The sequence below is a fragment of the Triticum aestivum genome, chromosome 6B, assembly GCF_018294505.1.
Source record: "Triticum aestivum cultivar Chinese Spring chromosome 6B, IWGSC CS RefSeq v2.1, whole genome shotgun sequence".
NCBI classification, from domain to species: domain Eukaryota; kingdom Viridiplantae; phylum Streptophyta; class Magnoliopsida; order Poales; family Poaceae; genus Triticum; species Triticum aestivum.
The window spans coordinates 151,826,025-151,849,180 of NC_057810.1; the positions used below are offsets into that span (position 1 = coordinate 151,826,025).

General features: G+C 42.6%; 1 protein-coding gene across 1 annotated transcript; it reads left to right on the forward strand.

Annotated features, from left to right (window-relative positions):
• The first annotated feature begins 13,894 nt into the window (after positions 1 to 13,894).
• Positions 13,895 to 22,633, forward strand: LOC123133819 (ABC transporter B family member 4-like). Its single transcript, XM_044553222.1, has 12 exons — positions 13,895 to 14,158; positions 14,249 to 14,303; positions 16,957 to 17,132; positions 17,362 to 17,583; positions 17,681 to 17,919; positions 18,905 to 19,430; positions 19,504 to 19,777; positions 19,880 to 20,513; positions 20,599 to 20,827; positions 20,925 to 21,191; positions 21,262 to 21,525; positions 21,887 to 22,633. Exons 1-12 carry the CDS (start codon positions 13,895 to 13,897, stop codon positions 22,529 to 22,531), a joined length of 3,795 nt encoding a protein of 1,264 aa, XP_044409157.1. The 3' UTR covers positions 22,532 to 22,633.
• Positions 22,634 to 23,156: the final 523 nt, after the last annotated feature.

The window sequence follows — 23,156 nt, forward strand, 5'->3', positions numbered from 1 at the left end:
TATGCATCTTATCTTGCTTTGATTGACGGTAGCATTATAAGATGATCTCTCACTAAATTATCAAGAAGTGTTCTCCCTGAGTATGCACCATTGCCAAAGTTCGTCGTGCCCAGACACCACGTGATGATCGGGTGTGATAAGCTCTACGTCCATCTACAACGGGTGCAAGCCAGTTTTGCACATGCAGAATACTCAGGTTAAACTTGACGAGCCTAGCATATGCAGATATGGCCTCGGAACACGGAGACCGAAAGGTCGAGCGTGAATCATATAGTAGATATGATCAACATAAATGATGTTCACCATTGAAAACTACTCCATCTCACGTGATGATCGGTCATGGTTTAGTTGATTTGGATCACGTAATCACTTAGAAGATTAGAGGGATGTCTATCTAAGTGGGAGTTCTTTAAGTAATATGATTAACTAAACTTTAATTTATCATGAACTTAGTCCTGATAGTATTTTGCAAATTATGTTGTAGATCAATAGCTCGCGTTGTTGCTACCCTGTGTTTATTTTTGATATGTTCCTAGAGAAAAAAATTGTGTTGAAAAATGTTAGTAGCAATGATGCGGATTGGATCCGTGATCTGAGGTTTATCCTCATTGCTGCACAGAAGAATTATGTCCTTGATGCACCGCTAGGTGACAGACCTATTGCAGGAGCAGATGCAGACGTTATGAACGTTTGGCTGGCTCAATATGATGACTACTTGATAGTTTAGTGCACCATGCTTAAACGGCTTAGAATCGGGACTTCAAAGACGTTTTGAACGTCATGGACCATATGAGATGTTCCTGGAGTTGAAGTTAATATTTCAAGCAAATACCCGAGTTGAGAGATATGAAATCTCCAACAAGTTCTATAGCTAAAAGATGGAGGAGAATCGCTCAACTAGTGAGCATGTACTTAGATTGTCTGGGTACTTCAATCGCTTGAATCAAGTGGGAGATAATCTTCCAGATAAGATAGTGATTGACAGAATTCTCTAGTCACCACCACCAAGTTAGTAGAACTTCGTGATGAACTATAATGCAAGGGATGACGTAAACAATTCCCGAGCTCTTCGTGATGCTAAAATCGACGAAGGTAGAAATCAAGAAAAACATCAAGTGTTGATGGTAGACAAAGACCACTAGTTTCAAGAAAAGGGCAAAGGGAAGAAGGGGAACTTCAAGAAGAACGGCAAGCGAGTTGCTGCTCAAGTGAAGAAGCCCAAGTCTGGTCCTAAGCCTGAGACTAAGTGCTTCTACTACAAAGGGATTGGTCACTAGAAGCGGAACTACCCCAAGTGATTGGCGGATAAGAAGGATGGCAAAGTGAACATAAGTATATTTGATATACATGTTATTGATATGTACTTTACTAGTGTTTATAGCAAACCCCTTAGTATTAGGTACTAGTTCAGTTGCTAAGATTAGTAACTCGAAACGGGAGTTGCAGAATAAACAAAGACTAGTTGAAGGGGAAGTGACGATGAGTGTTGGAAGTAGTTCCAAGATTAATATGATCATCATCGCACACTCCCTATACTTTCGGGATTAGTGTTGAAACTAAATAAGTGTTATTTGGTGTTGGCGTTGAGCATGAATATGATTTGATCATGTTTATTGCAATACGGTTATTCATTTAAGTAAGAGAATAAACTGTTGTTCTGTTTACAAGAATAAAACCTTATATGGTTACACACCCAATGAAAAATGGTTCATTGGATCTCGATCGTAGTGATACACATATTCATAATATTGAAACCAAAAGATGCAAAGTTAATAATGATAGTGCAACTTATTTGTGGCACTGCCGTGTGGGTCATATCGGTGTAAAGCGCATGAAGATACTCCATAAAGATGGATTTTCGGAATCACTTGGTTATGAATCATTTGATGCTTGCGAACCGTGTCTTTTGGGCAAGATGACTAAAACTCCGTTCTCCAGAACAATGGAACGTGCTACTGACTTATTGGAAATAATACATACCGATGTATGCTATCCAATGAGTGTTGATGCTCGTGGCAAGTATCATTATTTTCTGATCTTCACAGATGATTTGAGCAGATATGAGTATATCTACTTAATGAAACACAAGTCTGAAACATTTGAAAAGTTCAAAGAATTTCAGAGTGAAGTGAAAAATCATCGTAACAAGAAAATAAAGTTTCTACGATCTGATCGTAGAGAAGAGTATTTGAGTTACGAGTTTGGCCTTCAGTTAAAAAACAATGTGAAATAGTTTCACTACTCATGCCACCTGGAACACCACAATGGTGTGTCCGAACGTCATAATTGTACTTTATTGGATATGGTGCAACCTATGATGTTTCTTACCGATTTACCACTATCGTTTTGGGGTTATGCATTAAAGACAGCTGCATTCACGTTAAATAGGGCACCATCAAAATCCGTTGAGACGACGCCTTATGAACTGTGGTTTGGCAAGAAACCAAAGTTGTCGTTTCTTAAAGTTTGGGGCTGCGATGCTTATGTGAAAAAGCTTCAACCTGATAAGCTCGAACCCAAATCGGAGAAATCTGACTTCATATGATACCCAAAGGAAACTGTTGGGTACACCTTCTATCACAGATCCGAAGGCAAGACATTCGTTGCTAAGAATGGATCATTTCTAGAGAAGGAGTTTCTCTCGAAAGAAGTGAGTGGGAGGAAAGTAGAACTTGACGAGGTAACTGTACCTGCTCCCTTACTGGAAAGTAGTTCATCACAGAAAACTGTTTCTGTGACACCTACACCAGTTAGTGAGGAAGCCAATGATGATGATCATGAAACTTCAGAACAAGATACTACTGAACCTCGTAGATCAACCAGAGTAAGATCCGCGCCAGAGTGGTACGATAATCCTTTTCTGGAAGTCATGCTACTAGATCATGATGAACCTACGAACTATGAAGAAGCGATGGTGAGCCCAGATTCCGCAAAGTGGCTTGAAGCCATGAAATCTGAGATGGGATCCATGTATGAGAACAAAGTATGGACTTTGGTTGACTTGCCCGATGATCGGCAAGCAATTGAGAATAAATGGATCTTTAAGAAGAAGACTGACGCTGATGGTAATGTTACTGTCTACAAAGCTCGACTTGTCACAAAAAGGTTTTCGGCAAGTTCAAGGTGTTGACTACGATGAGAGTTTCTCACTCGTATCTATGCTTAAGTCTGTCGGAATCATGTTAGCAATTGCCGCATTTTATGAAATCCGGCAAATGGATAAACAAAACTGCATTCCTTAATGGATTTATTAAAGAAGAGTTGTATATGATACAACCAGAAGGTTTTGTCAATCCTAAAGGTGCTAACAAAATATGCAAGCTCCAGCGATCCATCTGTGGACTGGTGCAAGCATCTCGGAGTTGGAATATACGCTTTGATGAGTTGATCAAAGCATATGGTTTTATACAGACTTGCGGTGAAGCCTGTATTTACAAGAAAGTGAGTGGGAGCACTACAACATTTCTGATAAGTATATGTGAATGACATATTGTTGATCGGAAATAATGTAGAATTATTCTGCAAAGCATAAAGGAGTGTTTGAAAGGAGTTTTTCAAAGAAAGACCTCGGTGAAGCTACTTACATATTAGGTATCAAGATCTATAGAGATAGATCAAGACACTTGATAAGTTTTCAATGAGTACATACCTTGACAAGATTTTGAAGTAGTTCAAAATGGAACAGTCAAAGAAAAAGGTTTCTTGCCTGTGTTACAAGGTGTGAAGTTGAGTAAAACTCAAAGCCTGACCACGACAGAAGATAGAAAGAGAATGAAAGTCATTCCCTATGCCTCAGTCTTAGGTTCTATAAAATATGCCATGCTGTATACCAGATCTATTGTATGCCCTACCACTGAGTTTGGCAAGGGAGTACAATAGTGATCTAGGAGTAGATCACTGGACAGCGGTCAAAATTATCCTTACTGGAATAAGGATATGTTTCTCGATTATGGACGTGACAAAAAGGTTCTTCGTAAAGGGTTACGTCGATGCAAGTTTTTTGACACTGATCCAGATGATTCTAAGTCTCAATCTGGATACATATTGAAAGTGGGAGCAATTAGCTAGAATAGCTCCGTGCAGAGCATTGTTGACATAGAAATTCGCAAAATACTTACAGATCTGTATGTGACAGACCCGTTGACTAAAATTATCTCACAAGCAAAACATGATCACACCTTAGTACTCTTTGGGTGTTAATCACATAGCGATGTGAACTAGATTACTGACTCTAGTAAACTCTTTGGGTGTTGATCACATATCGATGTGAACTATGGGTGTTAATCACATGGTGATGTAAACTATTGCTATTAAATCACATGGCAATGTGAACTAGATTATTGACTCTAGTGCAAGTGGGAGACTGAAGGAAATATGCCCTAGAGGCAATAATAAAGTTATTATTTATTTCCTCATAATCATGATAAATGTTTATTATTCATGCTAGAATTGTATTTACCGGAAACATAATACATGTGTGAATACATAGACAAACAAAAGTGTCACTAGTATGCCTCTACTTGACTAGCTCGTTAATCAAAGATGGTTATGTTTCCTAACCATGAACAATGAGTTGTTATTTGATTAACGAGGTCACATCATTAGTAGAATGATCTGATTGACATGACCCATTCCATTAGCTTAGCACCCGATCGTTTAGTATGTTGCTATTGCTTTCTTCATGACTTATACATGTTCCTATGACTATGAGATTATGCAACTCCCGTTTACCGGAGGAACACTTTGGGTACTACCAAACGTCACAACGTAACTGGGTGATTATAAAGGAGCACTACAGGTGTCTCCAATGGTCGATGTTGGGTTGGCGTATTTCGAGATTAGGATTTGTCACTCCGATTGTCGGAGAGGTATCTCTGGGCCCTCTCGGTAATACACATCACATAAGCCTTGCAAGCATTACAACTAATATGTTAGTTGTGAGATGATGTATTACGGAACGAGTAAAGAGACTTGCCGGTAACGAGATTGAACTAGGTATTGGATACCGACGATCGAATCTCGGGCAAGTAACATACCGATGACAAAGGGAACAACGTATGTTGTTATGCGGTCTGACCGATAAAGATCTTCGTAGAATATGTAGGAGCCAATATGGGCATCCAGGTCCCGCTATTGGTTATTGACCGGAGACGTGTCTCGGTCATGTCTACATTGTTCTCGAACCCGTAGGGTCCACACGCTTAAGGTTACGATGACAGTTATATTATGAGTTTATGCATTTTGATGAACCGAAGGTTGTTCGGAGTCCCGGATGTGATCACGGACATGACGAGGAGTCTCGAAATGGTCGAGACATAAAGATTGATATATTGGAAGCCTATGTTTGGACATCGGAAGTGTTCCGGGTGAAATCGGGATTTTACCGGGTTACCGGGAGGTTACCGGAACCCCCCGGGAGCCATATGGGCCTTCATGGGCCTTAGTGGAAAGGAGAAAGGGGCAGCCCAAGGGGGCTGCGCGCCTCCCCCCTTCCCCTAGTCCTATTAGGACTAGGAGAGGTGGCCGGCCACCCCTCTCCCTCTTTCCCCCTTGGGAATCCTAGTTGGAATAGGATTGGGGGGGAGTCCTACTCCCGGTAGGAGTAAGACTCCTCCTGCGCCTCTCTCTCTTGGCCGGCGCCCCCTCCCCCCTTGGCTCCTTTATATACTGAGGTAGAGGCACCCCAAAGACACACAAGTTGACACAAGTTGATCCACGTGATCAATTCCTTAGCCGTGTGCGGTGCCCCCTGCCACCATATTCCTCGATAATACTGTAGCGGAGTTTAGGCGAAGCCCTGCTGCTGTAGTTCATCAAGATCGTCACCATGCCGTCGTGCTGACGAAACTCTTCCCCGACACTTTGCTGGATCGGAGTCCGGGGATCGTCATCGAGCTGAACGTGTGCTCGAACTCGGAGGTACCGTAGTTTCGGTGCTTGATCGGTTGGATCGAGAAGACGTACGACTACTTCCTCTACGTCGTGTCATCGCTTCCGCAGTCGGTCTGCGTTGGGTACGTAGACAATACTCTCCCGTCGTTGCTATGCATCACATGATCTTGCGTGTGCGTAGGAAAATTTTTGAAATTACTACGAAACCCAACAATACTCTCTTGTGATGAATTGAGTTTCCCCTTTGAAGTTATCTTATCGGATTGAGTCTTTTGTGAGAACACTTGATGTATGTCTTGCCGTGCTTATCTGTGGTGACAATGGGATATCATGTGCCTCTTGATGTATGTTTTGGTGACCAACTTGCGGGTTCCACCCATGAACCTATGCATAGGGGTTGGCACACGTTCTTGACTCTCCGGTAGAGACTTTGGGGCACTCTTTGAAGTAGTTTGTGTTGGATGAATAGATGAATCTGAGATTGTGTGGTGCATATCGTATAATCATGCCCACGGATACTTGAGGTGACAATGGAGTATCTAGGTGACATTAGGGTTTTGGTTGATTTGTGTCTTAAGGTGTTATTCTAGTACGAACTCTTGAATAGATTGATCCCAAAGAATAACTTTGAGATGGTTTCGTACCCTACCATAATCTCTTCGTTCGTTCTCTGCTATTAGTGTCTTTGGAGTAACTCTTTGTTGCAGGTTGAGGGCTTGTTATATGATCTATCTATGTTATTATTGTTGAGAGAACTTGCACTAGTGAAAGTATGAACCCTAGGCCTTGTTTCCTATCATTGCAATACCGTTTACGTTCACTTTTACCACTCACTACCTTGCTGTTTTTATTATTTCAGATTACAATTACCTTTATCTACTATCTATTTTGCACTTGTATCACCATCTCTTCGCCGAACTAGTGCACCTATACAATTTACCATTGTATTGGGTGTGTTGGGGACACAAGAGACTCTTTGTTATTTGGTTGCAGGGTTGTTTGAGAGAGACCATCTTCATCCTACGCCTCCTATGGATTGATAAACCTTAGGTCATCCACTTGAGGGAAATTTGCTACTGTCCTACAAACCTGTGCACTTGCAGGCCCAACAACGTCTACAAGAAGAAGGTTGTGTAGTAGACATCATCCACCATACCTACCTATTATGGCTTTTCCATGGCCATTCCGAGATATATTGCCATGCCACTTCCACCGCTTCCGTTTTGATGACTTGAGCATTCATTATCATATTGCTTTGCATGATCATATAGCTGACATAGTAGTTGTGGCTCAGCCACCGTGCAACATTTTTATACATGTTACGCTAGATCATCTGTCAGAGGCCTTCATGTAGAGTCATATTTTATTATAGGTATCTAGTTGTAATTTTTGTTCCTTTTGAGTTATAAGTAAACAGAAGTGTGATGATCATCATTTTTAGAGCAGTGACCCAGTGAGGAAAGAATGATGGAGACTATGATTCCCCCACAAGTCGGGATGAGACTCCGGACAATGAGAGAGAAAAGAGAGAAAAAGAAAAAAAAGAAAAAGAAAAAAGGAAGAAAAACAAGAAAAAGAAAGAAAGAAAAAAATAAACAAAGAGAGAAGGGGCATTGTTAGTATCTTTTACCACACTTGTGCTTCAAAGTAGCACCATGTTTTTCATATGGAGAGTCTCCTATGTTGTCACTTTCATATACCAGTGGGAATTTTTCATTATAGGATTAGATGCACACCCACTTATTTTTCATGTTGAGCTTTCATACACTTATAGCTCTTAGTGCATTAGTTACATGGCAATCCCTACTCGTCATGTTGATATCAATTGATGGGCATCTCCATAGCCCGTTGGTTAGTCGCGTCAATGTGAGACTTTCTTACTTTTTTGTCTTCTTTATAGTAACCCCTATCATCATACTCTATCCACCCATAGTGCTATATCCATGTCTTGCACTCATGTATTGCGTGAGGGTTGAAAAAGTTGAAGCGCGTTAAAAAGTATGAACTAATTGCTTGGCTTGTCATCGGGGTTGTGCATGATAAATACTTTGTGTTAAGAAGACAGAGCATGACAAGACTATATGATTTTTTAGGGATAGCTTTATTTGGTGTTGATATTCTAAAAGACATGATTGGTTGTTGGGATGCCTGAGTATTGATGTCTTTATGTCAAATTATAGACTATTGCTTTGAATCACTTGTGTCTTAATATTCATGCCATGACTAGATATATGATCAAGTTCATGTTAGGTAGCATTCCACATCAAAAATTACCTTTTTTTATCATTTACCTACTCGACGACGAGCATGAATTAAGCTTGGGGATGCTGATACCTCTCGGTCGTATCTATATTTTTTGATTGTTTCATGCCAATATTATTCAACTTTTACATACTTTTGGCAACTTTTTATATGATTTATTTGGACTAACTTACTTATCCAGTGTCAGTTCTAGTTCATGTTTGTTGCATGTTTTTGTATCGCAGAAAATCCATATCAAACGAAGTCCAAACGTGATGAAACTACATGGAGAATTATTTTGGAATATTTGTGTTTTTTGGGAGTTGGAATCACCGCAAATGGAGTCCCACACAGACCACGATACACCAGGGCACGCCCCAGTCCCCTGGCGCGTGGGGTGGGTTGTGCTCACCTCATACGTCGGTTGGAGCTGTACTTCGGGTGCAAGGAAGCTTATATCTGGAAAAAAATGTGTAAAAAGATCAGCGCAATCGGAGTTACGGATCTCCCAGAATATAAGAAACGGTTTTCGGCCAGATCTGAGGAGTGCGAAACAAAAGAGAACAGAGAGGGAGATCCAATCTCGGAGGGGCTCCCGCCCCTCTGCCGCCATGGGGGCCATGGACCAGAGGGGGAACCCTCCTCCCATCTAGGGGGGGCAAGGAAGAAGAAGAAGGAGGGGGGCTCTCTCCCCCTCTCTCCCAGTGGCGTCGGAGTGCCGCCGGGGCTAGGATCGTGACGACGATCTTCATCAACAATCTTGCTACCATCATAACCAACTTTCTCCTCCTCTATGCAGCGGCGTAACACCCCTTCACCCCGCTGTAATCTCTACTTAAACATGGTGCTCAACTCCATATATTATTTCCCAAGGACATTTGGCTATCCTATGATGTTTGAGTAGATCCGTTTTGTCCTATGGGTTAATCATGATCTTCGTTGGTATGGTTGTATATTTTATTTATGGTGCTGTCCTATGGTTCCCTCCGTTTTGCACAAACGTGAGGGGCCCCTCTATAGGGTGTTGCAATATGTTCATGGTTTGCCTATGGTGGGTTGCGAGAGTGACAGAAGCTTAAACCCGAGTAGGTGGGTTATGACGTATGGGAGTAAAGAGACTTGATACTTAATGCTATGGTTGGGTTTCACAACCTTAATGATATTTAGTAGGTGCGGATGCTTGCTAGAGTTCCAATCATAAGTGCATATGATCCAAGTAGAGAAAGTATGTTAGCTCATGCCTCTCCCTCATATAAAATTACAAGAATGATTACCGGCACTTGTTATCGATTGCCTAGGGACAAATGACTTTCTTGTTGACAAAAGCTATCCACCTTTATTAACATGCAATTTATTTGTAGTTTTATTCTCGCAAAGTACTCGTAGTTTTATTCTTGCAAAATAGTTTCATACTTGTTTTCGGTAAAGCAAACGTCAAGTGTGCATAGAGTTGTATCAGTGGTTGATAGAACTTGAGGGAATATTTGTTCTGCCTTTAGCTCCTCGTTGGGTTCGACACTCTTATTTATCGAAGAAGGCTACAAACGATCCCCTATACTTGTGGGTTGTCATAACACCCCTTTCCCCCCGCTGTAATCTCTACTTAAACGTGGTGCTCAACTCCATATATTATTTCCCAATGATCTATGGTTATCCTATGATGTTTGAGTAGATCTGTTTTATCCAATGGGTTAATCGTGATCTTGGTTGCTATGATTGTATATTTTATTTATGGTGTTGTCCTATGGTGCCCTCCGTTCTCGCGCAAACATGAGGGGCCCCCGCTATAGGGTGTTGCAATATGTTAATGGTTTGCTTATTGTTAGTGTTGCGGGGGTGACAGCAGCCTAAACGCGGATAAGTGGGTTATGGCATATGGGAGTAAAGAGGACTTGATACTTAATGCTATGGTTGGGTTTCATGACCTTAATGATCTTTAGTAGTTGCGGATGCTTGCTAGAGTTCCAATCATAAGTGCATATGATCCAAGTAGAGAAAGTATGTTAGCTCATGCCTCTCCCTCATATAAAATTGCAAGAATGATTACCGGTACTTGTTATCGATTGCCTAGGGACAAATGACTTTCTTGTTGACAAAAGCTATCCACTTTCATTGCCTTGCAATTTATTTGTAGTTTTATTCTCGCAAAGTACTCATAGTTTTATTCTTGCAAAATAGTTTCATACTTGTTTTAGGTAAAGCAAACGTTAAGTGGGCATAGAGTTGTATCGGTGGTCAATAGAACTTGAGGGAATATTTGTTCTTCCTTTAGCTCCTCGTTGGGTTCGACACTCTTATTTATCGAAGAAGGCTACAAATGATCCCCTATACTTGTGGGTTATCATCCAGCAAGACGGGCGAAGTAGTGGATGAGTTTCGGCAGCACGACGACGTGGTGACGATGGTGGTGACACTATCTCTGCAGGGCTTCACCTAAGCACTACAAAAACTGTGGAGAGGGGTGCCGCACACGGCTAAGAGATTGGCGTTGCTTATGTGTGGCGCCCCCTCCCACATATATATAGGTGGGGTGAGAGGGAGCAGCCAAGGAGACGCCCCAAGGAGGTTGAATCCTTAGGGTTCCTTCCCTAGCCGAGCCCCCTTACCATATTTGCTGGAGGGGGAAAGGAAATGGGGGGAGAGGGAAGGAAGGGGGAGGCCGAATCCCCCTCCTTCCTTTCTCCCATAGGCCGGTTGCCATAGGGGGGTGCGCCGACCCCTTGTGGGCTGGTGTGCTCCCTCTAATGGCCCAAAAGGCCCATCATCCTCCCGGTGCTTCCCGGAACACATTTCGGTGATCCGATGACTATCCGGTGCACTCCGAAACTCTTTCGATGTCTGAATATCATTGTCCTATGTATCAATCATTACTTCCGGACCATTCCGGCGCTCCTCGTCATGTCTGTGATCTCATCCGGGACTCCGAACAACATTCAGTCACCAAATCATATAACTCATATAACACTATATCGTCAACGAATGTTAAGCGTGCGGACCCTACGGGTTTGAGAACTATGTAGACATGACCGAGACACCTCTCCGGTCAATAACCAATAGCGGAACCTGGATTCTCATATTGGTTCCTACATATTCTACGAAGATCTTTAACGGTCGAACCGTTATGACAACATACGTAATTCCCTTTGTCTGTCAGTATGTTACTTGTCCGAGATTTGATCGTCGGTATCTTCATACCTAGTTCAATCTCATTATCGGCAAGTCTCTTTACTCGTTCCGTAATGCATCATGCTGCAACTAACTCATTAGTTACTTTGCTTGCAAGGCTTCTTATGATGTGCATTACCGAGAGGGCCCAGAGATACCTCTCCGATACTCGGAGTGACAAATCCTAATCTCGATCTATGCCAACCCAACAAACACCTTTGGAGATACCTGTAGAGCATCTTTATAATCACTCAGTTATGTTGTGATGTTTGATAGCACACAAGGTATTCCTCCGGTATCCTGGAGTTGCATAATCTCATAGTCAAAGAAATATGTATTTGACATGAAGAAAGCAATAGCAATAAAATTGAGCGGTCATAATGCTAAGCTAACGGATGAGTCTTGTCCATCACATCACTCTTCTAATGATGTGATCCTGTTCATCAAATGACAACACATGCCTATGATTAGGAAACTTAATCATCTTTGATTAACGAGCTAGTCTAGTAGAGGCTTACCAGGGACACGGTATTTTGTCTATGTATCCACACATGTATCAAGTTTCCGGTTAATACAATTCTAGCATGAATAATAAAGATTTATCATGAAGTAAGAAATATAAAATAACAACTTTATTATTGCCTCTAGGGCATATTTCATTCATCACAACCAACACGCAAATGCTAGCGGTACACCAAGACTGCAATTGTGAATTTTCTTTCTAATTTTTTCAACTCCATTTTTCTTTTCCTTATCCGTTTTTCCTTTTCTAATTTTATCATTTATTTTTCATTTTCATCCCTTATTTTATCAGTTTTAATTTTTTCCCTCTTGTTATCTGCTTAATTTGCTCTTTCCCCCCTTTAATATGATTTTTCCTTTCCCGTTAGTAGAAATACATTTCTTGTGTGTATATGAGTATTTAGAAAATACATGTTCAAGTTTCTTTTTCAAAATAATTAGTGAGCTCTTTTCCAATATACGGTGAACATTTTTTCAGTACGCGATGAACAATTTTCTAGATTTGTTCATACAATTTGTAATAAATGTTTACATATTTAAAAAAAGTGTTTATGTATTTTACAAATATTCATAGTTCTTTTAAAAGTGTCCATGCAATTAGAAACTGTTCACGTATTCTTAAAAAAATATTCATATAATTTTTAGAAAATGTTCTCACAGTTATTTAAAAAATTGTTCATGTAAAAAAATGATGTGCTCCGTCTGTCGAGAAATAGTGATGTAAACGCTCTTATAATCTTTTTACCGAGGGAGTCTATACTATATACCTGTGTTTGTTGACCTTTGTCCTTGGTTACCGTAAACAACCTCAGGCAGAAGTTCAGGGCCTTCCCAATGCTCCATCTTGTACAGGTGCTAAGGCTGCCATGTATGCAAAAACTCTGATGTGGTAAGGTAACTAAGACGAGAGAGATGAGTGTGATGACCCCAGAAAGAAACAATGCCAAGTGCGAGAACCTAGGCAAAACACTTAAATTGAAAAGATCCCACCAATGCATGAAGAACTTTAGTTGTAAAATTATTAAATGAAGAATGCTTAGCACCAACAAGTTAAGCACTTATGCATTGAGGGCTTTAGTTGCTAAAGTTTTTAATATGCTTAGCACATCACGTAAGCACCAATGCATTGGAACTAGCCTCATAGCTCGCGAGCAAGCAATAGCAAGCACAGAGCCCCAGGTACCATCGAGAGAGAGAAAAAAGACAGCAACTACGGGCAAGGCCAGGCCTGTATCAAGAGATGATGGAAAACATGCTATAGACAGACCCAACGTAAAAAAGTATATGAAAATCCAAAAAACTCATGCATCACCAAAGAAAAGGCAAACAACTACTCCCTCTTTTCCTAAATATAAGTTTTTTTAGACATTTCAAATGAAATACAACATATGGATGTATGTAGACATATTTTATAGTCTAGATTTACTCATTTTGCTCCGTATGTAGTCACTTGTTGGAATATCTAAAACGACTTATATTTGAAACGGAGGGAGTATCTAGCACAAAGTTAGTCTTAGATTGTCCCTCAAATGGATGTATGTAGCACCAAGTTAGTTTTAGATACATCCATTTAAGGAACAAGTTTGGGACAAGTTTTTTCGGACGGAGGAAGGGAGTAATATTTTCTAAGTGCAGGCTGCCCAAACATTAGCATAAAACAAATCAGGCGTTGCTCGATGTCTCCGTTGTAGTAGTTGCTTTAGTTAGCGGCGGGCCTCATCAAAGTCTACCGTATCTCAACCTAGTAATCAAGCTCAGCCCAAAACAAATATGCAGCGGGCAAAAGAGAAAAACTATACAAAAATTAAACGGATGACATCAGCCTACTGAGACTTCTCGACTGAGACGTAGACACACCAAGTACTTTTCCATCGCAAACTTTCGCGGGCCCTTCCTATGCTTCGGAGCACCCAATCAGCCCAAGAAGAGTCAAGGCACCCTGTCCCGCTCTGGGCGGCCGGCGAAATGCGTATATACAGTGCCTCCTCCACCCCCGGGGACAGGAACCACACACGGCACAGTGCAGGCTGGGCTCGTCGAGCACACCAGCAACGCAACCAGTAGCTGCCAGGAAATGGACGCGACAGCAGAAGCTAGCAGCGGAGAAGGAGCACGCCACGGCGGCGAGCAACGAAAAGATGATCAGCCGGAGAAGAAGGTGTCGTTGCTCGGCATGCTCAGGTACGCCGACCGCCTCGACATGCTGCTCATGGTGATCGGCTCGCTGGGGGCGATGGGGAACGGCGCATCGGGGTCCCTCCTATTGGTCCTCTATGGAGACGTCATCAACTCCTTCGGCGAGAGCACCACCAGCACCGTCCTCCCCGCCGTCACCAAGGTGTGACACGCAGCCACAGCTTACGGTGATCAGATCACTTAACTTGAAGAGTGGCTAGACGAGTTAACAGAGTGTTCTTTTGATTTCCAGGTTGTTCTCAACTTCATATATTTGGGCCTTGGGACAGCAGTTGCTTCCTTTCTTCGTAAGTGGAATTCCCATTCTATTCTTGGGATGCATGTTTCCTGTCGGCGAAACTTTAGATGTCAAGTAACAGTACACATGAAAAAGATAATAAGAGCAACTCCAATGAAGAGACCCATTTTGTCCATTTAAGTCATCCGGACACAAAACTTCACCCAACGGGGCGACCCAAACGGACGTCCGTGTTCGCCTGCTGTCCGCCCCCGACCCAAACTTGACTCAAATCTGGGAGCAAATGGGTACGAAGCGGACAGAAGCGGACGCTCTTGTCGACCGCTGTCATCCGCTCGTGTCCGCCCTGGTCCCCACCTAGCAGTGACTAACCACGAGCTGGCCTTTAGCTCCACCCATCTTGCGAGGAGGAGCGAGGCCACCGGCGAGACCAAATGCGCAGGCGGCCGCCGCGCTCACCGGAGAGCCCCCAAGCACCTTGTCCCGCATGGCACGCCACCTCGCCTCGCCACCCGCGCGCCCGGCCGCTCGCCGCAGGCCTCGCCACGCCTCCCCGCATGCGCCGCCGTGAGCCGCGCCACCTTGCTCCGCCTGCCGCGTGCCCCGCAGCTCGCCTCCGCGACCGCTGCTCTGCCTGTGCGCCGCTCGCGCGCGCCGCACCCCGCGAGCAGGAGGTGGTCGAGCGGGGCGGCGAGCAGGAGGCGCGGGACAGCACGACCACTGCGTCCGGGGTCAGGGGCGGCGTCGTGACGGATGGCAGCTAGACGGAGCGGCGGGGCCCGACGGCGTGAGGGGGAGCGGCGGGGCCCGACGGCGTGAGGAGGAGCGGCGGGGCCCGTCGGCGCGAGGGGGAGCGGCGATGCCCGACGGCGCGAGGGGAAGAGGAGGGGCGGCGGATGGATGCCTGCAGTGTCCGCCTCATGTCCGCTTGGCGGACAAGAGACCCAAACGGACAAAAAGCGAACAAAATTCGTGTCCGTTTGGGTCCCTGCGTTGGAGGTGCTCTAATACATTCAGTAGATACCATTTTAAAGTAAACTTAACCGTAGAGGATTGTTTTTTCTTTCGAAAAGGAAGTTCAACCCCAGCCTCTGCATCATTGCCGAACAACAAACAACATAACGGGTAGTATTAAGTTAATCTAATGATCAGCATGAGACCGTCAAATTTTGATTTAAGGACATATTGGTAATTATGTTTCGTCTAATTAATTAGACTGATTGCAGCCGACCGCCGCTGTAGGCCTCCGTCCCCAATGCCGGCCATCCATCGCTATCGCTAGCAAAATAATCAGCCTGCTGGTCGCCGCCCAGCGCATTGTCAACCAGACGCTGCGTGCAGGCTGGCGCCCAGCGCATTGTCAACGATGCCAAAAATCCCAGCCTTGCACGCCGCCGGCGGCGGCAGGAACTAACTTAATTAGCTAGTATTCTTTTTTTTTTTTGGAAAATAATGCACATGGCATGATGTCAAGAAGAGAGCTCGATGGAGTTGAATACTTGCCATGATACTATTATGGCCTGGTATTCTAGTTTCTGCATGCCATTCATGGGACGGGCTGGACAAGGTCGGGGTCATGCGGCCCAAGCGAAGGCTGTCATCTTTATGTCAGCGACCGGTTCTAGATCCCGGAGGCTTGATGAGAAGACCAAAAACCGGGTAATCTAGCCGTGGACGACAGCCGGCAAGGCGAGGAAGAGGGCATGCGGCCGGGGCGGTGCACTCGCCTTTGTCCGCTCGTCGTCTTCGTCGGGTGACCTGTGACCCACTCAAAATCCTGTAGGTTCGAGGGTAACACTGACGGCTAGCTAGGACGCGACGAGCGATGACGACGGTGCGGGCTGGCAATGGCGATGGCAAATGAACGAGTGTGGGATGGAGAATTACTGCATGAGATTTCAGGGGAAGGTATATGCGGGATGGATACATGTGAACTACCCAAAACGCCCTTAATTACTTAACATACTACCGAAAATCAGACTCAACTGGGCCGTGAGATTTCAGGGGAAGGTACCTGCGGGATGTATACATGTGAACTACCCAAAACGCCCTTAATTACTTAACATACTACTGAAAATCAAACTCAACTGGGCCGTGAGATTTCAGGGGAAGGTGCCGAAAATCTAGTGTAGTATTGGCTCATCTGGGCCGTTGAACTAAAGAAATAAACGGTCAAAATTAATCTGATGCACCGTAAATTATTTAATATCACATGGAAACCAGCTTCTCTATGAAAACTCCATTAGAAGAGTACTCTACAAACTAGTAAATTTTCAATATCAAACTCAACTGCAGTTCGAAGATACAAAATTCACAAGCAGTGAGCAATGAAACGAAACAATGATTTGCAATCATATATCGCCGTGTTTGCATTAGATGTTTATTAGTTAGCTGTGGGGTGAGCTTTGTTGTTTCCACCTCCTAGGCATCATCTTCTTGATACAACCTTTTCAAAAAAATATCTTCTTAACACAAAATGGCACACCCTTTGGTGCGTGATCAAGGAAAAAAACAGTGTCGAACTAGGAGACACAAATTTGTTCGCTTGGGTGAGGAATGTAATCGTTAATTCGTCATCAGTTATCATGTATTCATTCCATGAGAAGTACCAATTGCATTCCAAATAATTGAATATGTTTACTTAAATTCGTGCTGATGGCAGAGATGTTAGTACAAAAGGCTCACCCTTCATTTTCTTCCAGAGATGTCATGCTGGGCAATGTCAGGAGAAAGGCAGTCAGCCCGCATCCGTTCTTTGTACCTGAAATCAGTTCTGAGACAAGATATTGCATTCTTCGACACAGAAATGACAACTGGCGAAGCAGTTTCAAGAATGTCTAGTGATACGGTCATAATTCAAGATGCTCTTGGTGAGAAGGTAATACTTCCTCTGTCGTACTAAATAAAGGAACATAATATTTTTCATCACATTGCAAGTGTGCGCAAATCTGCAGGCGCAAGTCAATGGGGAAAGTTGTGTTTTTATTGCTACTACATTGTGTTACTCACTCTTGTCAGGCATAAGTGTATTTCATACTTCATACTGTACATTCTATGCAGCCCGCCTAGTGCTGTGAGTGCTGACATTCCTGCATTCTGATTTACAGGCAGGGAAGCTTATACAAACCGTATCTGCCTTCTTTGGGGGTTTCATCGTAGCATTCACAAAAGGCTGGCTCCTCACTCTTGTCATGCTAACGTCACTACCTTTAGTTGCTATCGCTGGTGCAGTGTCTGCACAACTGCTAACTGGGGTTTCTAGCAAGCGACTAACATCGTATAGTGATGCTGCAGACACAGTTGAACAGACAATTGGATCTATACGAACAGTGAGTTCAAAGTATATCAGTTATTCAAAATTATATCAATTATTTCAGTCAATACAAATTATAGCAAACATTAATATAGCAACTCTCATGTAAACAGGTTGTGTCCTTCAATGGCGAGAAGAAAGCTATAGAAATGTATAATAAATTCAATAAAAATGCATACAAGACTGCTGTTGAGGAAGGCCTCGTCAATGGTTTTGGCATGGGCTCTGTCTTCCTCATCATATTGAGCAGCTATGGTCTAGGCTTCTGGTATGGTGGAAAGCTAATCCTTGACAAAGGATACACTGGAGGGAAGATCATCACTGTTTTGTTTGCTGTATTAACTGGCGCAAAGTGAGTTTCTGAAACCTTAACATTGCAAATACCCTGAAATCATAATGTAACCTCAATTTATGGAAGGACTACTTGAATGAATGGAAATATAAAATATTACATAGTAAAATTTAAAATTCTAAATAACCTTTTTCTTACACATGACTAGCAAATACATATATTTCTGTAAATTCTAGAAGGAACTTTCCATGGAAGTTTGATGTTCCTTTCAAGGTGTGTTCAGAGATTACCTTTTTATAGTTAACACTTTTTTTACTTATTTATGTTTAGTGGTAAATAATGTCAATTGGTATGAGCTCAAGGCTAATAATTTTGTTATAAATACAAATAGACCACGAGATTCAAGGAGCCTCCTTCCCTTTGAGGGTAAAAGAAATCAAACAATAATCCTAAAAAATATCTACCATCAATTCAAAAGAAAAATAGATGAGCTACATTTTTACTTTTTGGGATCATATTATATATTAAAAATCTCTTTCTAAAAAAATCAACCCAATTGACCACACAAAACACAATTTTGAACCAGGTGTAAATTGCAATTATTGCGCCCACACAGCAGGGTCCCATGTATCCTGCGAAAGCTATAACGGCAATTGCTTGATATTGTCGAAGCTACTTGAAATTGCAACCATTATGTTTTAAGTATTCAATTAACGTTACTCGTGTTGGTGAGAACTAAAACATTTTGTCATCTGTCTAACAATAAATATGACAAGCTTATATATTGAATATAGCACTATCAGTAGATGGATTACTAATTGATTTACATTTTCCGCAGATGGATGTAATTCTTAACCAGCTTGCAACCCCTATGCAGTACGCTAATTATTCTATTTACATTGCTCTATCTTCTTATGTTACCTCAGCAGAGCATACCTAGATGAAGTACTAGTAGTTACTAAACTGTACTTCATAAAATAGAAAAGGTGACCATTAAATATGTTATTTCAATGTCCTAAACCTGGCACTTAAATTTCTGTAACAGTTCGTTAGGTAGTGCAACACCATCAATTTCTGCAATTGCAGAAGGTCAATCTGCAGCATATAGACTGTTCGAAACAATTGAGAGGAAACCCGAAATAGATTCAGATGATACAAGTGGCATGATCATGGAAAATATCAAGGGCAATGTTGAGCTAAAGGATGTATATTTTCGCTACCCTGCAAGACCCGGGCAGTTAATATTAGATGGAATATCATTACAGGTAGCCAGTGGAACAACAATGGCCATAGTTGGAGAGAGTGGAAGTGGCAAGTCAACTGTTATCAGCCTAGTTGAAAGATTCTATGATCCACAGGCTGGCGAAGTTTTGATAGATGGATTTAACATCAAGAATCTGAGTCTTGATTGGATAAGAGGGAAGATCGGTCTTGTTAGCCAAGAACCATTGTTGTTTATGACCTCCATTAAAGATAACATAATATATGGTAAAGAAGATGCAACACTTGAAGAGATCAAGAGATCAGCCGAGCTTGCAAATGCCGCAAACTTCATCGAGAAGTTACCAAATGTATGTAAATAATGACTGAATGCTTCAAACGACTTCTTGAAATTAAGCTAATAGCATTTTAATTTCATACCAGGGCTACGACACATTGGTTGGCCAACGTGGCACTCTACTTTCTGGAGGACAAAAGCAAAGAATTGCAATTGCGAGAGCCATCCTTAAAGATCCAAAAATCCTTTTGCTAGATGAAGCAACAAGTGCATTGGATGTGGAATCTGAGAGGATAGTTCAGGAGGCAATCAATAGGATATTGGTGGAAAGAACCACACTTGTCGTTGCACATCGTTTGAGCACTGTAAGGAATGTTGACTGCATCACAGTCGTTCATCAAGGGAAAATAGTTGAACAAGGTTAGAATCTCTTGATTATGCATTAATTTTCCCATTCTAGGATATATTTATTGTGAGCCTATGATGGTTCATTCACCCCACAAAAATATCCTATATGTACAGGCCCTCATCATGCATTGGTAAAGGATCCCAATGGAGCTTACTCCCAGTTTATTAGGCTACAAGAAACTCGTGGTGATGAAAGACGTAAAGTACAGGATTCTGGAGTGCCCAATTCCTTATCAAAAAGCACTAGTTTGTCACTTAGACGGTCAATGACTAATGCTTCTTCTGGCAATAGCAACAGACACTCCTTCAAGAACCCCCCAGGACTATCACTTGAGTTGCATGAGGATGCAATCACAGATGAACAGAACACAGAGGGCCTTCCCGATGGGAAGACCCTTCAGAAAGCAGCAGTTGCGCGACTTTTTTATCTTAACAAGCCAGAGGTACCGATTCTTCTGCTCGGCACTATAGCAGCATCGGTGCATGGAATCATTTTTCCATTGTATGGCCTACTAATATCTGGCGGTCTAAAATCATTCTACGAGCCACCAGATAAGCTGCGAAAAGATTCTAGCTTTTGGGCATTGATATTTGTAGTTCTGGGGTTTGCATCTTTCATTGCAATCACAACAGAATATCTTTTGTTTGCAATTGCTGGTGGCAAGCTTATAGAGCGTGTTCGTACTCTGTCATTTCAAAATATTGTGCATCAGGAAGTTGCTTGGTTTGATAATCCCTCAAATTCCAGGTACCATATTCAAATGATCTCAGTTACTTTATCTTCTTGTGCATAAATCTACAAAGATACTTAGATTCTGCTTTATCACTTACAGTGGTGCACTTGGTACACGACTCTCAGTTGACGCATTAAATGTGCGGCGCTTAGTAGGAGATAACCTGGGCCTTATAGTGCAGTCTACAGCTTCACTAATAGCTGGCTTTGTCATAGCTTTTACGGCAGACTGGAGGCTTGCACTGATTATCACTTGTGTCATTCCTTTATTGGGTGCACAAGGTTATGCTCAAGCGAAGTTCTTGAAGGGTTTTGGTGAAGAAGCTAAGGTGAGACATAACTCTAAAAGTTATTTGATGTTTGTTTCATGATTGAATACCATAGAATCAATCATTACAATAATGTGATCATACTACTATTGTGCAGGAGATGTATGAAGATGCAAGTCAAGTTGCAACTGACGCTGTTGGTAGTATCAGAACTATAGCATCTTTCTGTGCAGAGAAAAGAGTGGTTACAACATATAACAAGAAATGTGAAGCTTTAAGGAAACAGGGCATTCGAAGTGGAATCGTTGGAGGGCTTGGTTTTGGTTTCTCATTCTTGGTGTTGTATTTGACATTTGCTCTATGTTTCTATGTTGGTGCACAGTTTGTACGTCAGGGAAAATCTACTTTCGCAGATGTTTTCAAAGTAAGAATTGCTAAATCATTTCAAGTAACAGTTTGCATATGAGAATTAACAATCATTGGATGTTTTTCAGGTTTTCCTTGTCTTAGTTTTGGCAACTCTTGGGGTTTCGCAGGCAAGTGCATTGGCATGTAATGCGACAAAAGCAAAGGATTCAGCCATTTCTGTTTTCAGTATTCTAGATCGGAAGTCAAAAATCGATACAAGTAGCGATGAGGGCATGATGCTGGAAAATGTCACAGGCGACATTGATTTCAGTAATGTCAGTTTCAAGTACCCATCACGCCCTGATGTCCAAATATTCAGTGACTTTACATTGCACATTCCTTCCAGAAAGGTATGATTTGCAATATTTTCTAGTCTTGTTCATTATTGTCGCACCAAGTGTTTTCATTCGGATAACTAACTTTAGGTGCCACCTCTTGGCATAAAACCAAGAATAATACTCCCTCCGTCCCAAAATTCTTGTCTTAGATTTGTTTAAATACGGATGTATCAAGTCACGTTTTAGTATTAGGTTCAACCGTATCTAGACAAATGTAAGACAAGAATTTTGGGACAGAGGGAGTACTTAAGAATGGGTGATGCATGGTCTAGTTACAATGTTCTCATATATAAGAAGCTTTCAGCTGATTAATTTCACATTGATTGGCAACCACAAAAACTGATGTGTAGAAACCTTTTCCTTCCTTTTCCAGACCATAGCACTAGTTGGAGAGAGTGGCAGTGGCAAGTCCACAATAATTTCTTTACTGGAGCGTTTCTACGATCCTGATTCTGGTAGTATCTCAGTAGATGGAGTCGAGATTAAGAGCCTGAGAGTTAGCTGGTTAAGGGATCAGATGGGGCTGGTAGGCCAGGAGCCAGTGCTTTTCAACGACACAATCCGCGCAAACATAACATACGGGAAACACGGGGAGGTGACAGAGGAAGAGGTTAAGGGTGTTGCCAAAGCAGCAAATGCTCATGAGTTTATATCAAGCTTGCCACAGGGATACGACACTCTGGTTGGCGAGAAAGGAGTGCAACTATCTGGTGGACAGAAGCAGCGGGTAGCCATCGCAAGGGCCATTATAAAGGACCCGAAGATACTACTACTTGACGAGGCGACCAGCGCCCTGGACGCGGAATCAGAGCGCATCGTTCAGGACGCATTGGATCGAGTCGTGGTGAGCAGGACCACCATAGTGGTGGCGCACCGCCTCTCCACAATCAAAGGGGCTGATGTGATTGCGGTCCTCAAGGAAGGCAAAATTGCAGAAAAGGGAAATCATGAGGCCCTGATGCGGATCAAGGGCGGAGTCTATGCTTCGCTAGTTGAACTTCGCTCAAATTCTAAGTAGAACTGTGTATACGACATTCATTATTTTCCTTTTGATTCTTACTACATCTGTTTGTTCCTAGTACAATTATTTTGCCAGGCAATACAGTGATTTGTGATCTGAGAAGTGAATGCAAGAAGTTACCCGTATGCAATAAAAACTGCAGAAGTATTGGTAGTCTGATAGAAGAAACGCCTAGAGAAGAGACAGAATTTCGGGCTCTGTCCCTTAGAAAAATATAGAATTGAGCCTCTACTCCAAAAAAAAAAAAACTATAGGTTCTACGCAAAGGACTCGCACCCAGCAGTAGGGATTTTTGTTTGCTTGTTTGACAACCGCAGCAGTAGGGATAGTCGTCTTGCGGCATACCGAATGAATATGAACACACAAGGTTTCTTTGAAAGGGCGACATTGTCGGCTAAAGTGATAAACGCGCCTACCTCTGGGATGCGCGCGTTCTAAAACTGGGAAACCCAAAATCCATGCAAATTTTATAGCATCGCATATCTATGGGCCGGCCGGCGACCGCGCTGCTGCCGACGGCCGCGCCGCCATCTTCATCGACGAGTTCCTTTTTCTCGAGGGGATCCCTGTGCTGCTGGGGTGGGCTGGGCTAGGCCGAAATGGACCTGCATAACTTAGGGCA